The sequence below is a fragment of the Numenius arquata genome, chromosome 12, assembly GCF_964106895.1.
Source record: "Numenius arquata chromosome 12, bNumArq3.hap1.1, whole genome shotgun sequence".
NCBI lineage: Eukaryota > Metazoa > Chordata > Aves > Charadriiformes > Scolopacidae > Numenius > Numenius arquata.
The window spans coordinates 22,215,873-22,232,378 of record NC_133587.1 but is presented as its reverse complement, the minus strand read 5'-3'; the positions used below and the strand labels follow the sequence as shown (position 1 = coordinate 22,232,378).

The 16,506-nt window shown below is 42.5% G+C and overlaps 1 protein-coding gene across 1 annotated transcript in view; it reads left to right on the top strand.

Moving 5' to 3' along the window:
• Positions 1-13,672, top strand: part of FAM171A1 (family with sequence similarity 171 member A1) — a 103,220-nt gene extending 89,548 nt beyond the window's left edge. Inside the window, exons 6-8 of the mRNA XM_074157342.1 lie at positions 8,605-8,721; positions 11,210-11,324; positions 11,971-13,672. Of these exons, the coding sequence (XP_074013443.1) occupies positions 8,605-8,721; positions 11,210-11,324; positions 11,971-13,672 (1,934 nt within the window). The remainder of the gene's footprint in view (positions 1-8,604; positions 8,722-11,209; positions 11,325-11,970) is intronic.
• The last annotated feature ends 2,834 nt before the right edge of the window (positions 13,673-16,506 follow it).

Sequence of the window (16,506 nt, the reverse complement as noted above, 5' to 3'; positions counted from 1 at the left end):
AGTGTGTTTTGAATATCCTTTGCTGTCCCACACTCTGCTGATAACAACCTGCCTCATTCCTTTTGACACCTATATCTCCACTTAACTGTGAATCTCTGCCGAAGCAGGGCAATCGTACAAGACATCGTAGACATCATAGAAGAGATCTGTGCTGAAAGAAAAGCACTTCTCATTAAGGAGTATGTATTTAAAACATCTGTGCTATTTAGTAGTACAGTTAAAAGTATCTTTCTTTTCTTTTCAAAACTCTTTTGTCCAGGGAAGATAATCTTGTGAATAAAAATAAATTCATGTAATGGGATTATGCTTAATTTGCTTTCTGGCTAATTAAATCCTCTTATTTGTCAAACCTATTGGATGGAAATAATTCATGCTGTAAATAGCACAATTTTGGTTCCCTGCTTGAGTGTGATTGGATGATCCTATTGCCAGTTAAAAGAAACAAAATAAAAAGCAAACAGTACTTGATCAATGGAAGAGTTTCCTACCAAAAGCTCGCATGTAAAAGTAATTCATGGAAAAAAAACCACCATAACTACCATGTATCTAAACACTAGCAATATTTACACTTTATGACTGTCCTTAGGGGAAGCTGCTGGCTACAGCACACTCCTCTGACAGTCATTTACCAGAACTGTTTTGATCAGTCATAGAATCATAGAATCGTCTAGGTTGGAAGGGACCTTTAAGATCATCTAGTCCAACCATCAACCTAACTCTGATAAAAATAACCAAAAGAAAACCATACAAAAAAAACCCCACATCACTAAACCATGTCTCTAAGCACTATGTCAACACATCTTTTAAATACCTCCAGGGATGGTGCCTCAACCACTTCCCTGGGCAGCCCATTCCAAGGCTTAATAACCCTTTCCGTGTAAAAATTTTTCCTAATATCCAATCTGAACCTCCCCTGGTGCAGCTTGAGGCCGTTTCCTCTTGTCCCATCGCCTGTGACTTGGGAGAAGAGACCGACCCCCCCTGGCTACACCCTCCTTTCAGGGAGTTGTAGAGAGCGAGAAGGTCTCCCCTCAGCCTCCTTTTCTCCAGGCTGAACACCCCCAGCTCCCTCAGCCTCTCCTCATAAGACTTATTCTCCAGACCCCTCACCGGCTCCGTTGCCCTTCTCTGGACCCACTCCAGCCCCTCAATGTCTTTTTTGTGGTCAGGGGCCCAAAACTGGACCCAGCACTCGAGGTGGGGCCTTGATAGGAAGAGTACACAATCAAAGTCAGCAGAAGTCACTGCAGCAGTAGTGGTCTGGGAGGCTCTGAAATGGTCAGCCTGGAAGGTTCAGCCTGAAGTGGTCAGCGTTACACATCCTCCCAGAGAGCCGAACGCTGTGCTGGGGTACCAGCCTGCAACCCCCCCTCGCAGCCAGCATGCAAGAGGGGAATCTGTCTCCTTTCTTCTTGACTTTAATAGGAGTCACACGCATCCCTCCAGAGCAGATGGCTTGGTGTGGCAGTCCTGCCTGAACAAGGCACAATCCCACCTCACGTAGGCTGGTAGGAAGTTTGCTATTTGCTTGAGGTGGGATTGTTGGCAGGAACGGTCACACGCACGGAAGCCAGAGAGGCATACAATTCCCTGGATTTCACTACAGATTAATTTAAAGTAATAAGATCTAGCTTTAAAATATGGAAGTAATGTCTTATTCAGAGCGTCGGTGCATCTAGACTACAAAACCAGATCCATTCCTACTGCCTGGATTCGGAAAGCTGTCACATTGAGTAGTTGGTGTCTTGGAAGACAACAGGACATCTCTTTTCTGGGCAGACTGGCTGTCTGGGCAGTGACCTATTTGTGCAGGGAAATAGTCTAGAACAGTGGTTCTGTAATGGCTTTTCTGCAGTAGCTGCCCATCAGGACACTCTCCTTGCTGAAAGTGCTATTTTTTAATCATCTGATTTAGAAGTAAACTGAATTACAATTATTACAAAAAGGCATTTTTAATGCAGAATGTATGTTGAAACAAGAGATTTGAAATGCAAACCTTTTGCTATTAAATTTACTCATGATCATGTCCTCTTGCCCCCAGAGGCAAGTCCGAAAAGCTGCCTGAGATAAATAGGCGAGTTGATCAGAATCAAAGTTACTGCAAAGTAACTGCTGCTGCTTGTCTCTAGCAGAATTTATTTCTCCTGCTCTGCTGAAATCTTCAACTTGTCTCCAATATTTGGGTATTTTTTCAGCTGCACGGAGCTTGGCTTTCATTATCTGATTTTTTTTTAATTTGTATTTCTTCTAAAGTACTCTCATTTTTATATTCTTTGTAGTGTTAATGGCGGTAGTTCTCTTACCTTGCTTTTAAGTTACATATATGAAGAAGTGCTGGGTAGCTGTTTTATAAGCTTTTTAAGAAGAAATTTGTGAAATGACACCATTTATTCCAAAAACTAAGACTAAATATACTTTTGGTGAAGAAGGAGTTAAGAAGCTTTTGGTTCTCCCTCTGCCAATAGTTTGAGCCAGGAGACAGCTCCCCTGACTTGAATCCTGGATCAGCATGTTGGCTCCACTGAGCAGGAGTAGAGGAAAAAGAGGAAGAGAAATGTAAAAATTATCTATAAGCAAGAATGTCTCTATATATAGAAGGTTTCCATGAAGCACCAGACACTCTTTAAGAATTAATGGTAAATTGACCCAAATCATTCAGTGCTTACAAACTATACTGAATCTGCAGTTTCTGCTCCAAAGATGCATTGACATGTTTTCTTTGGAACTACACAATCAGTCTTGAACAAAAATAATCAGGTCCGTTATATCCAGTTATTTGTTCTGCTTTTTATTTGTAATCCTGTATTGCTTTTTACTTCACAATTATTGTACATCATGTATAAAACTTAATAAGCAGTGAAGGTAGTTGATTGTGCTGACTTAGGTAGGGGTAGGAGGTAAATGTTATAGAGTATTTGGAATATAACCAGTTATAAATTTTCACAACACTTAGCCATGCAAGGAGAGAAGACCTCTCTTCCCTCCTAAATCCTTCTGATTAGTTCTCCTGCAGTTGTAATCCTGCTTGCGCAGAAAAAAAATGAATGCTGCTTGCCTTTGCTCCATTTGCAGGCTAGTGGATAGGAAAGGACAAGAAGAAATGGGCATAAAATTGAATGTAAGAAGTTCCATCTAAACATGAGGAGGAACTTCTTCACTTTAAGGATGGCAGAGCCCTGGAAGAGGCTGCCCAGGGAGGTGGTGGAGTCTCCATCTCTGGAGACATTCCAAACCCACCTGGACACGTTCCTGTGCAACCTGCTCTGGGTGGACCTGCTTTGGCAGGGGGTTGGACTAGATGATCTCCAGAGGTCCCTTCCAACCCCATGTGATTTTGTGAAAGGACAGAAAAATGGAGTAAGTTCTTTACTCACTGCCCCTCATGTCTCCTCCCTTGCTTACAATAGCAAGTATGCGAGGACACAGAGGGTAATCAGCTGCATTTTTAGAACGGGAGAACATCTTATTTCCCACTGCAAGGAAGAATCTGGGATGGGATAGGGAATTCATTCTCGAGGCTGCACAGCAATGAACTCTTGCTTACTCAAGGCAGCTTGAAACGCTAGGAGCATAGCCAGTAAGTACAATGCGATTGGGTTTTGCTTGGTAGAAGGTCCAGCACTGGTCATTACATCAAAGCATGGCATGTAGGAAAGTACAAGGACATTCCTTGGTGTTTAATAATAGTTGAAAAGTGATTAGGATATTAGAACCGACAAAGGATGAAATAGGAGAGAGACCTGGAAACTCCCCGATGAAGATGTGGAATAGTGAAGTGTGGCAGGTTGACCCTGGCTGGACACCAGGTGCCCACCAAAGCTGCCCTGTCACTCCCCTCCTCAGCTGGACGGGGGGGAGAAAATATAAGAAAAGGCTCATGGGTCAAGATAAGGACACGGAGATCACTCAGCAATTACTGTCACAGGCAAAACAGACCCGACGTGGGGTAAACTAATTGAATTTGTTACCAATCAAATCACAGGAGGATAATAAGAAATAAAAACTAAATCTTAAAACACGTTCCCCCACCCCTCCCTTCTTCCCAGGCTCAACTTCATTCCCAATTTTCTCTACCTTCTCCCCCTGAGCAGCGCAGGGGGTCGGGGAATGGGGGTTGTGGTCAGTTCATCACATGTTGTCTCTGCCACTCCTTCCTCCTCAGGGAGAGGACTCCTCACGCTCTTCCCCTTCTCCAGCGTGGTGTTCCTCCCATGGGAGACAGTCCTCCACAAACTGCTCCAGTGTGAGTCCCTTCCATGGAGTGCAGTCCTTCAGGTAAAGCCTGCTCCAGTGTGGGCCCATCACAAGTTCTGCCAGCAAACCCACTCCAACATGGGCTTCTCTCTCCATGGGGCCACAGGTCCAGGAGCCTGCTCCAGCATTGGCTTTCCATGGGGTCACAACCTCCTATGGGTGCATCCACCTGCTCTGGGTGGATCTGGTCCTGGATCTGCTCTAGTCCTCCATGGGCTGCAGGTGGATGTCTGCTCCACCATGGACCTCCATGGGCTGCAGGTGGATATCTGCTCCACCATGGACCTCCCTGGGCTGCAGGGGGACAGCCTGCCTCCCCATGGTCTTCACTGCAGGCTGCAGGGGAATTTCTGCTCTGGCACCTGGAGCACCTCCTGCCCCTCCTTCTTCACTGATGGTGTCACCTTGGTGTCTGCAGAGTTCTTGCTCTCACATATTCTCACTCTTCCCTCCACACAGTTCCGCCGCCCCCCCCCCCCCCTCCCTTAAAGATGTTATGCCAGAGGTACTACCACCGTTGCTGATGGGCTCGGCTTTGGCCAGCGGTGGGTCCATCCTGGAGCTGGTTGGCATTGGCTCTATGAAACACGGGAAGCTTCTCACAGAAGCCACCCCTGTAGCCCCTCTGCTACCAAAACTTTGCCTTGCAAACCCAATACATGAAGGCACATCCGTTCCCTCCAGTAATACTATGTTGGCTTTCAGTTATTTGATCACACAAGAAACAATACAGCACTTTGTGTTTCAGCTGTTTCCACTGAAACCTGTTTTGCCACTGCTGTTGGGAAGGATGGAGTTCTTTATTCTTTTCATTCCACTAGGCAGGAGGATGCTCTGCTTTGTTAGTGGACTATTGGTAGGAGATGGTGGAAATGTAAGAGGCGAGTTTATCACTGAAGTGCTGGACCAGGAAAGTATTAAAAAAGGCAGCTGTGATGAGATTGTGTACCCACAGTTCCCAGGAACCCACACTTGGTGGTGTCCTGATGAAGGAACTTGGGACAGTGCCATTAAAAAGTGATTATTTTCTAGCTGTCCTCACATACTAACATGTAGGGTATGGCCAACAAAAGCTTCACCACTCTTGTTTAAAGATGACCAATATTAGATAGATCTGTTGCGCTTTTGAAATTTTTAACTGTCCATAATAGAGAGAGGGAATTATGGTTTTGCCTAGTGTTACAGACTAATACATTTCCTCGAGTATATCCAGTGGTCAGTGAAACCGGGTGCCCTAAATGAGCAGAAGACAAGCACAAAAGCTGACTGACCTTATGCAGTAGACTCTCGTGTTTGCTTCCATTGCAATTACGGGGATTCCTTTCGTTGCTGAAATATGAGCAATCTGAGCTACTGCTTGTTTGGCAGGATGGCAGGTGAGCTCTGCTCGCAGCGATAGGAGTGCAGCCTCTGTTAGCTTCTTGATAGCTGCACGATGCAAGCAGTGTATTCCAGAGCAAAAGGCTTTTAAGGAAGCATTAGGAGGAGTGTGTTCATTAGAACACAGTGTAATGTGAATAAGGCAAGCTGGACACAAGTTCCCCCTAGTGAGGGAGTCAGTAATAGCTTCTGCCCAAGGAGCTAGCTGTAGAAATAGACTACAAAGATAATGAACTTTGCTAAATTTCATACGTATGTGTTCTGCTCGCATGTGAATTTGAAGGGCTTAGAGACAGAAGTGTGGGAAGCAGGAGGAATTCATCACCCAGGTCCTTCCATTCTTTTTTTTTTTTTTAATTGGCACTTTTGTATCTCTTTTAAAGCTTTGTTTCACATAGCTGTGTATTTGAATGGGTGGTGCATATTCTCATTGTCCAAACCTTGCAGAAAAAAAAATACAAAGTTTAAGTTTATAGGAGTTTTCTTACCTAATGGCATTTTGGGTACAAGATAAGAGCAGGTTTTGACTCTATGGCCTATTTTTCACCTTTTGGTTCAGGGCTATTAGTATGACATCTTCCTCAAAAGTGCATGGGTAGAAAATCTGAAGGGATAGTAGCCATGTTGGTGGAGAAAATTAATCTACTTTCCCAAGTTTTTCCAGAAACTTCACACAAAGTTGTGGACAATTCAATTCTATTATTCCTGATAATGTTCCCCTAAAAGAAGTAATCTGATGGCTACATCAAGGTGTTCTGATATGACATTTATGGATGCCATATGTGCAAGTCTGTTTAAAGATTTTGGTCCTTTTGGTACTGTGAATTAAAATTACTTGTTTTGTGTGACTTTATTTATGAAGTAACAAGTTATTGCTACCTTGTACAGACTGGAAATGATACTTGGAAAACTGAAAATTATGTCAGTAATTCCTTTCCCCTGTTACCCACAAATTCAGTTTGGTTGCAAATACAAAGTCACTATCTGGCAATAATAGTCACGTAGATCTAGAAATCCTCTCAAATGTGTATTTTTCTAAACCTTTCACTACATTCACATGGGTTTATTATTACCCAAAGGTGGTGGACTTTAAGGCGTACTTTCATAGGAAAAATCAGTACTAGAGAGGAAAAGCCATTCTCGTATGTACAGGGTTTGCACAGATGGATAATCTCAGGAACACAGAGGAAATTGTCAGCATCTCAGTGGTATTAAAACACCAAAACAACAGCATCTCTCCTGTGTGTTCTGCACTCGCTGCTGAGTGCACAGACCACCCTCGTCCACAAATGCTTGTGCTTAGTCCTGAGCAGCATCTGATGAAAAGCACCGCATGGGGAATTGCATGCAGGAGACTACTTAAAGGAAAGGGAATCACAAGTACAAGACGCAACTTGCCTTTAAAGCGAGCATTTGAAGCTGAGTAAGGTCAGTGCAGCATTCTGACCCCCCCTTTTTTGCACGGAAATACAGAGCTGCGCTACAGAAGAGCAGAGGGGTTTATCCCTTCTCTGTTCGCCCATCAGCCGTACTTCTGGTGGCCAACAAAGCGTGCGAAGAACCTCCTTAGTCAGTTAATGCCCTCTGTCATGGCACCCACGAGCCGGATCTGTAACCTGTTATCTGATTATTTAATTCTCAGCAGCGCATGGTAGAGCAATTCTGTGTTTCTTTCAAAGAGAAGAAAGATGGGAGCAGTCTACAAGCCACACCGGACGTTTAATAGATCAGAAACTAAGGTGTATTTTTTCTCATACAGCTCCAGAATCTGAGGTCTTAATGAACTACAAAAAGGCAAACGGCTTATTCAGTTGTAAAGGTTTTTTGTAGCCCAATTCTTGCAACAAAAAGTATCTTCTGCAAATAGAACAGTTCTCCACAGATTGCCAATCTAGACTATTTGCTTTGTTAACGTAAACACAGTGCTTTAAAATTGTCTTACTTATTTTGAAATGATCACTTGATAATTCTGAAAAATCTATTATATTTCCTTTGAGAAACATATTTTAAAAACCTCATCATCCATTACCAAACAGTATTCCTGGATGTATGCATCTTCTGAATGACTAATGTTGCTGAATCAAAGTGATGGTGCAACTTAATTATGCATTTATTGGCAGTTGCATTCATAACCTTGTATAGGAAAAGCAACATTTTGAGGCAGTATTTTCTTCAGTCTTCCAGAAGTTGACAGCCAGAGCTGATGGAAGGGTGGTCTGGGAGCACTTCTCCCATGAGGACAGGCTCAGAGAGCTGGAGAAGAGAAGGCTCCAGGGAGACCTTATAGCAGCCTTCCAGTAAAAGGGGCCTACAAGAAAGCTGGAGAGGGACTTTTTACAAGGGCATGTAGTGATACGACAAGAGGTGATGGCTTCAAACTGGAAGAGGGGAGATTTAGATTAGATATTAGGAAGAAATTCTTTCCTATGAGGGTGGTGAGGCACTGGAACAGGTTGCCCAGAGAAGCTGTGGCTGCCCTATCCCTGGAGATGTTCAAGACCAGGCTGGATGGGGCTTTGGTCTAGTGGGAGGTGTCCCTGCCCATGGCAGGGGGCTTGGAACTCGATGATCTTTAAGGTCCCTTCCAACTCTAACCATTCTATGATTCTGTCTCTTCAAATACAGTTTTTAAGTGGGCTATCTGCATATAATCAGCTTCAGGAGAATCGTTCAAAAAAAGAGGAATTTGTTATTTAATTATTCTAATTCTTTAACCTTTTCTGAAGCTTTATCAGTTTTACTTAATCTTAAATGTATTTTGTGCGCAAAGCTCCTGAGAAGAGCATGGGGCTGGTTGGTTGTGGGAGCCCTCAGATGCAGGTAACAAAAAGGCCCATCTCCCGCTTGCCAGCAGCGCACACAACCCCTGCAGCACATCAACGGGTTTCGTTTCTGTTCGCGTTTCCACTTGTTTGCAGAGGAAGGTGTCGGTGTATCTGTAACACCTTCCTGCAACCTTTTCATTTACAGGGACATGGCTGAAGAGTAGCTTGGGCCTTGTACAGCAAGAAGGAAATCAGTTGACTTGGACTTACATTGCACCTCAGCTGGGCTATTGGGTTGCAGCTATGTCACCTACCGTCCCAGGTATGATGGAATTGAATTCTATTGATATTCCCAGCACTGAGTAATTATTTATTCATATATAACATTTATATTTTTCAGAATGACCTCATCTGAGATGCCACAGCTTGATCAATAATGGATTATTAGAAAACAGAAATCTGAAAGTAAAGGGCTAAAATCTTTTGGGGATTGTGAGCGGCAACCCTTGTGCTCAAAATCTCTTGAGCGGTTTGAATGAGAAACTTTTTGAAGTGTTCCTGCTTTGATGCATTTATGTCACCACTGCCTGGTAGAGCCATTGCTAGAAAATGAGGGGAGTTATAACATCCATGTATTGGTGTTCTGGCAGTAGAAAAATATGTGCTGTGAAGTTTCTGTGCAGGAATTCCGAAAGAAATGGATTCACCTAAAACCAGCATCATCCTGGGTTAAACATTTACTAATGGATTGATTGACAGCAACATTTTTTATTTTAAAGTGAAGATGCCCGTTTTGCTCTGGCTTACACTTTGCATCACCTTGGTGACTGATTAATTCACACCACGAATAACTCCGCACGGACACCCTAGGAAGTATGTTAGCAGAGTGGCATTGGTAGATGAGCTGACTGCTTGCCATCTGCAAGCTTCTTGGCGTCACTGTAGAAAATCCCTTTGAACTAGGCATTACAGGCACTTCTGTGGCTGTGGAGGTCATTAATGTTGCAGCTTGCTCTTCCTTTTTTCCATCTGTGGCCGCCTCAGATTTCTTAGTATTAGTTTTTCAGCCACAGATACATCAGAGATACCTGTGTGTAAAAAAGAGCCAGTCACTCAAACAAAAAACTCCTTCTCTTACAGATTTTCTTTATTAAGTTTTCTGGATCAAAAGCAAATACAGTAGTAATGAAAACATTCTTGCCTTGGCAGTGCAAGCTAAATAAACTATATCTAACCAACAAAACAAACTCTTAACAGGAGGACTGTTTTTAAAAGTCCGCTTATGTATGCCGTGAAGGCGTTTGATGATATGGAGAGCATTTGGGGGTTTTGCTGTGTTATACCTTACACAAGCTTTTTGTTTAAGGTTATATTAAATGAAAGAAGTGGAGTATTCATCTGATTCATGGTTGAATAGAGTTTAGATGCAGGTGCAGATCTGAATAAAGTATCATACTGAATTTAATCAAATTTTACAAAATAATTGTACTTTAAGAAAAAGCAGATGAGCCAGATGTTTCCCAGTAGAGCTCTGTCCCAGACGGCGAGGGAGTTATACCAGTCATGAAACTGGGCCGGTAACTCTAACAGGAGAAGGCTTATTTGTCCTTGCAGTTTAACTGGTATGGGCAGAATCTCTGCTTGTATTCTATACTTTTCTTTCTTTCTGAGGGCTAGATTTGGGTTCCTAAAACTCTGTTGCAGTGGGAACAACATTTTCATGAAAAATTTGAGTGATTTATCTTTTCTCCTTTTTGCCTAATGTCCTGAAGCAACAGTATCAATCAATTATGTAAAGGTAGTGGCAGGGTAGAATGTATAAATAGTTAGATTTCCCAAATACAATATACTTGATGTTATTTTTAATCAGGTTAATATATTTTTGCTTATTTTATCTCCTCATTGAATCTATTTGATTCCTTATCTCAAAAATGGTCAAAAATTGGCTTTGTACCCCTAGCAGTGGCTCTACAGACCACTCAAGAACGACAGATGAGGTTTTACAGAGCTCATCGTCTAGATCCTTAATGTTGGCCAAGTTTGCTGTCCTTCACAGTCCATGCATGTTACTCTGTCAGCTCGTGCTGTACCTCCTTGCCTGCAGATGGAAATTTGGGCTTTTATTTCAAAATGGTGGTGTGGATTTTACAAACCAACAGGGTTACACATGCATAGTTGCGAACAGATGCTGTGCACATCTGTGCATTTCTCTGTGTGTTAGAACATTTTTACTAAGAGTTACTGAGACCTGGAGTTACAACACTGTTTCACTAGTGGCGTGTTTTCTAAAGCTACTGAAGATCTGCTTGGCTTGGCTTGGCTTGATCTAGACTAAAGAGGACCAGCCCCCATCTTCCAATTAATCCTTTACTGCACTGTACGTACCGCTTAGTGCTAAGCAACACAAATGTTGTTAAAGAGGAGTTGTTGGCCACAGCACAACTACGTGCATTACAGCACTGGAAGATGCTGTGGTGGCTTTTCTCCAGTGATGAGAGCTGTGGCGCGCTGTGTTGCCATCAGGACCTGGAAGGCAGCATTCACTGATGCATGCTCCCATTGAAACTAACTGCTTTTCCACAGAATGATCTATTTGGACTTGCAGTCATGAAAACCAGCACATGCTTGCTCCACAACTTGCTCCCTTCTCCAGAGATGGTCTGCTCAATAGGCACCAGGGCTTTGAGTGGCAGTGTTGCTCACTAAGCATCCTGATAAGAAGGGAAGATGTCCCTCTCTTTGTTTAAGTGTTGTTCCTCTTCCTGTTTGCAGATTGTTACGGGTCTAAATTCTCTTTTCTGGCCTTCCAGGTCCCGTTGTAACACACGACATTACCAGCTATCACACAATGTTTCTTTTGGCAATTTTAGGAGGGATGGCTCTCATACTTCTAGTCTTGCTGTGTCTGCTCTTGTATTATTGCAGGTAAGATTCACCATCCTGGTTACTTGGTTCATGTTGGAAATATAAGCTTTTTTGTGCTCCTGAAATTAAAAGCTTTTGTATTGAACCATTTTTACTTCGGGGCCGGGGGGTCAGAAAGCAAGCACTTGAAGAAGAAAGAAACATGAGATCAAATTTCCTATGTTCCTGGTTACATCCAGCGTATACAACTCCTGCCTTTGGTGGGATGTTAGTTGAATGAATCACACACAGCTGTACTTGTGTTCTCCTTGTAAGATCTTCTAAAACAAACATAGCCATAGCTCCAAGACGTCTGTCGTTGTACCTCTTATGCATTTGCAAGTGATCTATCAGTCTTAATACTAAAATGAATGTTAAACTTTTGTCAGCAAGTGTCTATTAATGAGTGATTTTGTATTTGCCTCCTCCAGACTTTTGCTCCAATTTGTAATTGGTGCTTGAGATATTTCCCAATTGACATTAGCTATTCTTTAATTTTATCTTCACCGTTGGCATAAGCTTTTAATTGTTAGCTTATGTAATAAAAGCTCAATTCCCCTAATACTAATCACTGCTTAAAAATCTCTCACTAAGACATACTTGCTGTTCATGTTTCTGTGTATAACAGTCATAAATGTGTAACTTCTTTTGTTACCGGCTTTTATAGAAGAAAGTGTTTAAGACCACGTCAGCATCATAAGAAACTGCAGCTTTCCACAGCACTGGACACTTCTAAGAAGGATCAAGCAACCTCTATGTCCCATATAAATCTAATATTTTCACGTCGCGAGTCAGAATTTCCTGGTGGGATGTCCATTGCTAGCAATGGACACACTGAAAACTCAGGTGCAAAGGAATTGATCAGTGCTGTCCACATGGAGATGGTATCACCTAGTGGAGAAGCAGATATGCATACGCCTATGCTCAAACACTCATTCAGTACTTCCCAGGAGTTTAGCTCCCGAGAGGAACTGCTCTCTGACAAGGAGAAAGACAAGAGCAGAATTTCCTTGGGTGACCTGACTCCCAGCGGGTCTCTAAGAAAAGACTACCACAAATCAGCAGATAGTTTCCCTTTAAAGCCACGAAAATCTACAGAAACAGCTGAAGGCTATGAGTCCCCTATCAAAGATGACTATAGGAGAAGTTACAATGCTATGCTGTCTCAGCCTTTATTTGAAAAGCAAGAGAGAGAAATTCAAGTATCTATGAACCATATTGCTACTGGAAGTAAATACAATATGCAGGAACAAATATACCCCACACCTTCAGCCCCTGAAAAAGAGCTGCTGGACTGCAGACCTACTGATTGTATGATGTCTCGCTCAGTTGATCACCTTGAAAGACCTACATCTTTCCCTCGACCAGGTCAGTTAATCTGCTGCAGTTCTGTTGACCAGGTCAATGACAGTGTTTACAGAAAAGTTTTGCCTGCGTTGGTCATCCCAGGTCATTATATGAAATTGCCGGGAGAACACCCTTTTGTTAGCCAGCCGCTGGTTGTCCCAGCTGACCAGCAGATTGATATAGAAAGACTTCAGGCTGAGCTTCCTAACCCTCACGCACGGCTTTTTTCACACACCCCCCAACAGCTGCAGCCCCAACAGTTAGCATCCCAAGCAATATCTCAGCAACATTTGCAAGATGCAGGCGCAGCTGAGTGGAGTCAACAAAATGCTTCCATGTCTGAGTCTATTTCCATTCCTGCCTCACTTAATGATGCATCCCTGGCTCAAATGAATAGCGAAGTGCAGCTTCTTACAGAAAAGGCTTTGATGGAATTAGGAGGTGGGAAGCCATTGCCTCATCCTCGAGCATGGTTTGTTTCTCTAGATGGACGTTCGAATGCTCATGTTAGACATTCATACATCGATCTCCAAAGAGCTGGTAGGAATGGGAGTAATGATGCCAGTTTGGACTCTGGTGTTGACATGAACGAACCAAAATCTGCCCGAAAGGGAAGAGGAGATCATCTGTCTGCGCCACAGAGTCACCCACCAGTGCAGGAGCACCAGCAGAGAGAGCGGAAGGTTTCAGATAGCACAGCTTACACACAGCTTGTGTACCTGGATGATATGGACCAAAGTGGCAGCGAGTGTGGAACAGCAGTTTGTAGCCCTGAGGACAGTACTATACGATGCCTACTAGAAGGCACTGGTAAGAGAAGTGGTGTGCAGCTGCCCAGTCTGCAGGAGGAAACAAGAACTGTGGATACCAAACCAGAGCCATTAACTAGTCCTGAACACGGAACATCAGTTCAAGATGATGAGGAGGATGAGGAGGATGAGGAAGATGACCAAGGTGAAGATAAGAAGAGTCCTTGGCAGAAACGAGAGGAAAGACCACTAATGACTTTCAATCTAAAGTGAGCTATTGTGAAAATCCACCATTCAGTGGAGTATAAAATTGCCAAATATTCTTTCTGTGGAAGTGCTTGATTATTTTTTTTTCTTTTTTCTTTTCTTTTTTTTTTTTTTTTTTTTTTTGTGGAGAGAAAAGAGAAAAACAAACTGTGGTGAGCAACATTTGAAAGAACTTAAATGCATTACTGTGTAAATGTTAGAAAAGAATTAAAATCATTCCTCTGATTTAACGGCTGCCTCCAGTGAGATAGCTGAACAAAGAGTGTGATTGTTATTCCATATACTTGATATTGGTCATCCAGGATGTTGAAAATACTGACAAATTGTTTTGGTTGGTTTATGACCTCAATCTCCTGATGAATGGGAGCTGGTAAAGCTTTTGTTTTGTAGGCCAATTTTATGTTGATAATGCTACTGAAAGTATCTTAAAAACAAGAGTTTGACACGTGGTGTCCAAATTTGTGCATTATCTCAATGAAAGGCTATGCATTGCTGCTTTTAGTAACATTTTGCTTATACTATGCTTTTCTTAATTTTACAAGTTGGTTATAAACATTTTATGTCCTTTATTATAAACTACTCAGCAATTTATTTTAATGTAAAACTGCAGGAAACTTGAGTAGCATCCCTTAGCATTGAAGCCTTTTTATGAAACCAAACTGAACTTTGTGTCGACTAAGATTCCTCCAATTCTGGTCCCATTTACTCAAAGTGCCTTTTTTACAGTAACGATGAACAGTCCCTTCTTTTGCTAACTCCTTTTAATTGACCCCATTTGGGATTTTATAAACTCCTGAACTTCTACCTTTTATTTTAAGCTGCATGCCAAGAGTCCCATTTCGTGCTGAGCATTTCTCATTTCAATACAGTGTATTCTATAGCTATCATGTATATTGTGGATTCTGTTTAGCCAGGATAGACTTAGAAGACATTTTAAAGGGCCGAGAGTAGCCAAGAAGATAGTTTCATTGACTGTATATATTGTTAGTTTCCTCCGGGATCGTGTGAGCTAATCATGCTCATATAAAATGGACTATAGACCGAGCAAGTGGACTGAATGTGTCTAGAAATTTTTTGGAAAAAAAATAATTAATAATGTACTATCCAAAAGTGCCAGAATGACTCTTCTGTGCTTTCTCCATACAGAGCTGCTTGGTTATCCAAAAATTATAACTGAAAATAAATTGCAAAAAACATCTTTGTGGATTTTTTCCTCTGTTGGTGGTCATCACATTATTTTATATTACTTAATAAGAAAAATACTTTGGTTTCACTTTTGCTGTGCATATTTATGCTTGTGTGACTGACTAACACATTTTCTTATGCAGTTCTCATGAACTTCAATCAACACTGAAATTTAGACCCCTTTTCAGAAAAGCATCCTCCCTGCCTTGATAAGTACATAACTATTTGCTTAAGTACCACTGAAGACTTTGGAAATGAAATCCTGTAATCACCAAAATTCTCTATGGAGTCATGCTTCCTGCGGGACCGGTTTTCTTTCTGGGATTTCTGCCGGTCCTCACACTTGAACACTTCTCAGTTCTTCATTAATTGGGTTCAGAGAAGGGAAAGAATGTGACTTCCACTCTTGTGGAACCCCTCGTGGACATTCAGTTTATCATGTTTCATTCAATTATTTTTACTCAATATGGGCAGCAGTCATGCTTAATGAAATTAATTATCATGTAATCTCTACAGAGACAAGAGAAAGTGTTATATAGTTCCTATTTAATCTATAATAATAAGGCCTGACTCAGGTTCAGTGCTCTTTGTTTCAGTAGATTTCAGGGTTTTCTTAGGAGGCCATTGCTGTAATTTCCGTCTTAATGAATGCCTTACCTGGGAGTCTTGGGCTCGGGCCAGGAACTGAATCCCATTTTCGTAGTTCCCAGTCCAGTGCCTCTCTCCATCCGCAAAGCCACATTGCCTCTGTTTTTCTTTAATTCGTGTATGGAAGTGGTATATGCCATAAAAGAAATCTAAAATAATATTTGCGGAGTGCACTGAATATTGAAATCACCATATTAGCAGTAAGTTATATCTTAGTCATCACATGTCTTCCAGACAGGGGAGAGGGAAGCCAGGACCCGAAGCCTCTCTCACCTCCAGGGACAGTGGACACGGGGAGAAAGGCCCTGCCCTAAGCGTGTAGGGAAGGGTAGCACGTGGGCAAACCTGCTGCTGTGTCACTTTCTTTTCATACAGATTTCCCCCTGAGGCTGAGATGTGGTTCTGGACTCTTCCTTTACTGATGGAAGACTTCCAGAAGAGATGTGTAGAGGACAGAATCTCCCTGGACTAGCTTGTGGTGCCCATGCCACAGCCAGAGCTGCAAGCTCCAGCGCAGGAGTAGGACAGTAATGGGTTTCTGCCCAAGGAGAGGAGAAGCTCAGGGGCCAGCACTGCTGGGAGTGTGCTTGGGACTATCTGGTGAGGGCTGGGGAGAAGACAGTCCTTGTGCCAGCTGCCCACTGGTGTTACTGAAGTTATAAACTGTGTTTATAATTGAAATTATAAACGGTTTTATAGACAGTGGGTACGGAGAAACAGTTCACCACCAGGTGGCAGATTTTCCAACTTAATATCAAACGCTAAAGAGACCCAAAGGGCGGCACTGATGCAAAAAACCACTTACCTGTTGCCCACACACTTTAGAGAAGCAAACTGACAAAGTCCAAGCATGTTCTGGATGGATGCTACCATGCCCCGGGTTACAGCCTAGTGATAATGTAAGCAGAGCTGTGTTCTAACAAGCTTTAATCCTCGGATGAATTCTCCTTGGAGCCCTGTTTGGAGGGAGTACACGCACATTTCCCTGTTGCACGGGCGTGCTCCTC